Here is a 5,510-nt window from a genome sequence, read left to right on the forward strand (position 1 = left end):
ACGTCCAGTTCTACCTGTTGCTTCTTGACACGCATACAGATTTCTCAAGAGGCAGGTCAGGTGTTCTGGTATTCCCATCTCTTTCAGAATTTTCCACAGTTTATTGTGATCCACACAGTCAAAGGCTTCGGCATGGTCAATAAAGCAGAAGTAGATGTTTTTCTGGAACTCTCTTGCCTTTTCAATGATCCACCAGATGTTGGCAATTTGATCTCTAGTTCCTCTGCCTTTTCTAAATCCAGCTTGAACCTGTGAAAGTTCTCGGTTCATGTACTGTTGAAGGCTGACTTGGAGAATTTTGAGCATTACTTTGCTAGCGTGTGAGATGAGTGCAATTGTGCGGTAGTTTGATCATTCTTTGGCATTGCTTTTCTTTGGGATTGGAATGAAAACTGACCTTTTCCAGTCCTGTGGCCACTGCTGAATTTTCCAAAATTGCTAACATATTGAGTGTAACATTTTAACATCATCATCTTTTAGGATTTGAAATAGCTCAACTGGAATGCTATCACCTCCACTAGCTTTGTTCATAGTGATGCTTCCTAAGGCCCACTTGACTTCACCTTCCAGGATGTCTGGCTCTAGGTGGACGATCACACCATCGTGATTATCTGGGTCGTGTAGAGTTCTTCTGTGTATTCTTGCCACCTCTTAATATCTTCTGCTTCTGTTAGGTCCATACCATTTCTGTCCTTTATTGTGCCCATCTTTGCAAATCAAAAGTAATAGGTGATAATAAACCAAGGAATATTCCAGAGACACGCTGCCCTTTCACAGAGAGCTGGGGTGGGGGGGGAGCTGGGGGTGGGAGAGGAGGGAGCTGAGTGTTGGGGGGGGAGCTGGGGGTGGGCTCAGAAGAAGGGTGGCTGCGGCAGCAGCAGGGAGTGGTGTCCTTTATTTTAGGGCGGGGCCCAGGAGTTCTGGCTGCAGAGGAGGGTTTGCGGAGACAAAGAGGGCCCACACCCACCACTCGACTAGCCCATACCCTGAGAGCCCACGGGACCCCGAGTCCTTCCACTTGGGCCTGCCAAACACCGAGGGACGCTGCCCCACGTGCAGAGGGGCCGAGAGGGAAGGGAGGCGGTGTGAGGCTCACCGCGGCCGGGCGGGGTCCCGCTCAGTCCTGACCGTGGCCTCAGGTCGATGCGGCCAAACCCGGTGTACTGGGGGACGGTGGTTCTGAGTCCCCTGCAGCCACTGGGGCCCCACTGGCCACAGCCTGGAGGCCTGACTCCCCCTCCTCAGGGCCGGGGTTTCTGCTCTGAGAGGACCTAGGGCTCCTGGAGACCCGGGTGACCACACGTGCCATGGCCACTTGGCAGGGGGTGTCGGGACCAGCGTGGGGGGCAGAACCCCGTGCTCCCCTCCCGGCACAGCTCAGCCCCTCCTGAGCCCCGGCCTCACAGAGGGCCGGGAAATGCAGCAGGAAGCAGTGAGGGGCTCCACCGGGCCTGGCCTGGGCAAAGCCTGGCGTTTCTCAGCACCTGTACTGGGACTGGCCTGGGGCCCTTGACACCACATGGGCACCCTTGCACCGGGCCGGAGGACACGCTCCTCCCGGGATCACAGGCGTGGGGGGTCCACGTCTCACCCCTCAGGGCCAGCATCAGCCACTCACCCACCCAGCCACTTGCACCAGTGTGCCCTGTGCTTCGAGGCCGGCGTGGGCTTGGTGTGGCCCCAACAAAGGCCCAGGATCCAGGGTGAACTCCTCTGCACCCTTTAGCGGGCCACGTCCCGGAAGCTCCCCTCTGAGCCCCAGACCAGGAGTGACTCAGCCCCACGGGGCAGGCAGGCCTGCACAGCGGCCGCCCCACCTTCGTGCCCATTCTTCCTTCCTCAGCTGGTTGGCACTGAGGCAGGAGGGGCTGAGCGCCACCACTCAGCACAGCCCGGAGGCGGATCCATGCACCAGCACTAGCCCACGCGCCACCTCCTCCAGGAAGCCTTCCTGACTCTTCCCCTCAGCAAGCATGTGCCCCCTGCCTGACCCCCAGACCCCAGCCATGCTACACACACCTCAGACACACAGACGTGCTCTGGGCCTCCCCAACCTCCAGGGCACGCGGACAAGCAGGGTGGGTGGGCAGGGGGAGGGAAATGCAGGCTAAGACCCCGGAATGGACTCAGGACTCGGGCCGCAACCCCTCCCGGCATGTCCCTTCCTTCTCGGTGTGCGGTTCTGACCCAGTGGTCTCCCCGCCCCACCCGCTGTGACCCACAGCCACCTGGCAGAGATCCTCTCCTCCCCAGGGCAAGCGTGGGGGCCTCAGGGGGAGTTCTCAGGACCCACCCACAGCTGGAGGCATCAGACAGTCCCAGGAGGGGGTGCTGGGGCAGAGACTCCCCTGAAAGTCCCCAGGATGCGGTCAGTCCACTGGAACCACGTCCCCACGAGGCCACTGAGGGACTCCTGGGCCTGGGGCCCCGTGGCTGGGGCGGGGCACCCAAGAGGCTGGCCCCCACACAGCCTGGCTCTAAGCCAGGGTGACCTGGGGATGTCCCTATTCTGAGCGGCCCCCCACCCCGGGTTCTCCGCAGAGTTGAGGGCTGCGCTCCCCAACCCAGGGCCGCCCACAGGCCCCACAGCAGCTACGGCAGGACACGACCCCAGGCGGACGCCCCCGCTGTGGGCCCTGCTCGCTTACTCGTGACGTCAGCGCCCACGGTGGCCAGAGGCGGCAGGTTGGGGGAGCAGAAGGCCGCGAACCTGCGCGCGTCCACTTTGGTCACCCGGTTGCCCCGAAACAGCTGATTCTGGAAGAACAGGCAGACCTGTGGGATGGGAGGGGCCGCAGCTCAGCACGGGGAGCCCGGGCCGCCCCCAAGCTTCGCCTCACCCACCAGGCACCCCCACCCCACTCTGGAGCTGTTCCGGGGCGGGGGCTCTGAATGGCACTGGTGAAGCTCCTCCCCACAGCGGCCCGCCTCCCAGGTTCCTCCCCTCCCCTGAGACGTGAGGGAGGGTCTGGGAAATGTGTCTGTGGCAGAGCAAGGTGCAGAGGCACCAGAGGGGGTCCCAAAACCACGCCCCAAATGGCCTGTTTCTACGGAAGCTCACACACGTTCACGTGTATGTGATGTAGATGGACACATACACCACGTCCTCAGCACGGGACAGGTTAGATAGATGTACATCACACACACGCAGAGCCCAGGAAAGCCCCCCGCGCCGCCAGCCGCAGGTGTCTGGGGTGGGGCGCGGGCACAGGCTCCCGCTGCCCGCTGCTTTCCCATTTTCTCTATGGTGAGGGTGTAGCTCATGCTCAAGGTGAAACACGGAGCTTTAGCCCTGCCGGCCCCCTCACCTGCATCCCCCAGGGCAGGCGCCAGCCCCCACCCCGCGCTGCACCCCAGAGCCCGCCCCGCCCACAGGAGGAGGCGGTACCTCGGGGATCACGTACTGGCCGGCCAGCAGCAGGGCACCCAGCAGGTTCTCCCGGCCGTCATTCCACAGGGCGTGGATGGGCACCTGGGGAGAGGCCGGGGCAGGCTCAGGCCGGCGGGTGCTGCCCCTAGGGGCCGCACCTGCTGACCGTGCTCCTCCAGCCCGGCCCAGCCCCCTCTGCTCCCCCCAGACCCCCGTGCCCCCTGCCGGGTGCTGGCCAGTCCCCAAGATCAGGCAGCACACGATGCCCTGGGACCCGTCACTGCTCAGCCCAGCCCCCTGGCCCCCAGGGCACCGAGGCCAGGCCCTCACGCTGCCCAAGCCAGTGCCTGGGCCGGGCAGGCAGAGGGGAGCTGGGGGCCGACCGCAGGTGCAGGCGAGGGCAAGCAGCTTCAGGCGGGGCCTCCGAGCACCGGGTCACAGACCTGCCCCAGATCTGCTGTGGGGCCGGTGCCCCAGCAGTGGCTGGCCTGTACCCAGCTCCCCCACATCTACCAGGAAGGCAGAAAAGGGCTGGACTGCCACGGCATGGGCAGAGGGGTCGGCTGGGGAGGGGCCCCCAAGGCCTCCAACGGAACCACCCTGGGCTAAGCCACTGTTCTGGGTGCTCATAAGGCCTGTGGACGTGGGCCGGCTGCCCGGCTTCTGCGCCTCATCTGCCCTGGCGATAGCAGGAGCGTCCCACCGGGGCCAGCGTGGGGGAGGAGAAGACAAAGCAGGGCCGCAGGCTGGCAGCAGGCAGGAGCCCGGCGCTGATCGGGCACTGGCCAAGCGGAACCACCAGGACCCGCAGGACCGGGCATGGAGCCAGGGACCCACCTGCCCTCTCAATGACCCTGTGGCCTGGGAAGGCCCCGATCCACGCGGCCTCTGCCCAGCAGGCACCCGGGGAGGTACCTGGGCCCCGGTGAGGATGACGGTTTTCTGCAGGTTCTCCAGCACGAAGGAGAGCACGGAGGCGGCGAAGGCCATGGTGTCAGTGCCGTGGATGACCACAAAGCCGTCGTACCGCGCGTAGTGGCTCTGCAGGGGCGGCGGCCAGCTCAGGCGGCCCAGCTCCTGGGAGCAGGTGCTGGTGCCCCCACACACAGCTGGCGGAACTCAGGGACGCGCGGGCGGGCCCCAGTCACTGCCAGCCGGGGAGGCCCACAGGGAACGGAGCCCCTGCCCTGTGCTCTGCTCTCTTCCAGGACAGCCTTCTCCCCTGAACCCCTGGGGGTCTCCTAGTGACACCCCTTGGCCCTGAGAGATCTTGGCGGGGGTCTCCAGGCACGTTGATGCTGGGGTGGAAAGATTCCCCGAGCAATGCCCGACCTGGGCTCCTGAGCACACCATCAGCTGGACGAAAGTGCCAGGCCCAGCTCAGTGCTCCGGAGGGCCCCTTGCTGAATGACCACTGCCCCTGAGGGCAGCAGGGGCTGTGGGGCGAGGAAGCCCACCAGCCTCTCGGTCCAGTGGGAGGGCCAGGCCATGCGCACAAGCAACAGACATGAGGCACAGCCCGCGCTGGAAGATGAGATGTCGGAGGTGGGCAGGGTGCGGACAGCAGGCATGGGCACAGCCCCTCCAGGGAGTCAGAAGGCCCCCCTGGCACGCAGGCCAGCTCTGCAGGGACACCCCCCAGCCACCGCCTCCGTGGGAGCAGCCAAGGCCTCAGGAGGCAGTTGGCCTGGGCTGTGGTTGCGAGGAGCACAGCACCCGGAACCATGGGGCCCCGGGACCTCTCTTGAAGCCCATCAAGAGACCAAGCCAGGCGGGGCTCGGAGCTGCATGGGAGCAGAGACACGTGGTGGACTGGCCCGCCCTCTGCTGGCCACACCAGGAAATTGCGTGTGACTGGACAGCAGGACGAAGAATTGATGCTTTTGAACAGTGGTTGGAAAAGACTCTTGAGAGTCCCTTGGACTGCACGGAGGTCCAACCAGTCCATCCTAAAGAAATCAGTGCTGAAAATTCACTGCAGGGACTGATGCTGAAGCTGAGACTCCAACACTTTGCCCACCTGATGCGAAGAACTGACTCATTGGAAAAGACCCTGATGCTGGAAAAGATTGAAGGCGGGAGGAGAAGGGGACGACAGAGGATGAGATGGCTGGATGGCATCACCGACTTGATGGACTTC

At 63.7% G+C, this 5,510-nt stretch overlaps 1 protein-coding gene across 1 annotated transcript in view; it reads right to left on the reverse strand.

Moving 5' to 3' along the window:
- ASPG (asparaginase) overlaps positions 1-5,510 on the reverse strand; it is a 23,438-nt gene that overhangs the window by 10,859 nt on the left and 7,069 nt on the right. Inside the window, exons 4-6 of the mRNA XM_010851407.1 lie at positions 4,286-4,411; positions 3,389-3,472; positions 2,649-2,775 (exon numbers count right to left, since the gene is read on the reverse strand). Coding sequence (XP_010849709.1) covers positions 2,649-2,775; positions 3,389-3,472; positions 4,286-4,411 — 337 coding nt within the window. The remainder of the gene's footprint in view (positions 1-2,648; positions 2,776-3,388; positions 3,473-4,285; positions 4,412-5,510) is intronic.

Source organism: Bison bison, unplaced genomic scaffold (genome assembly GCF_000754665.1).
Source record: "Bison bison bison isolate TAMUID 2011002044 unplaced genomic scaffold, Bison_UMD1.0 scf7180017864302, whole genome shotgun sequence".
In the NCBI taxonomy this organism is placed as follows: Eukaryota; Metazoa; Chordata; class Mammalia; order Artiodactyla; family Bovidae; genus Bison; species Bison bison.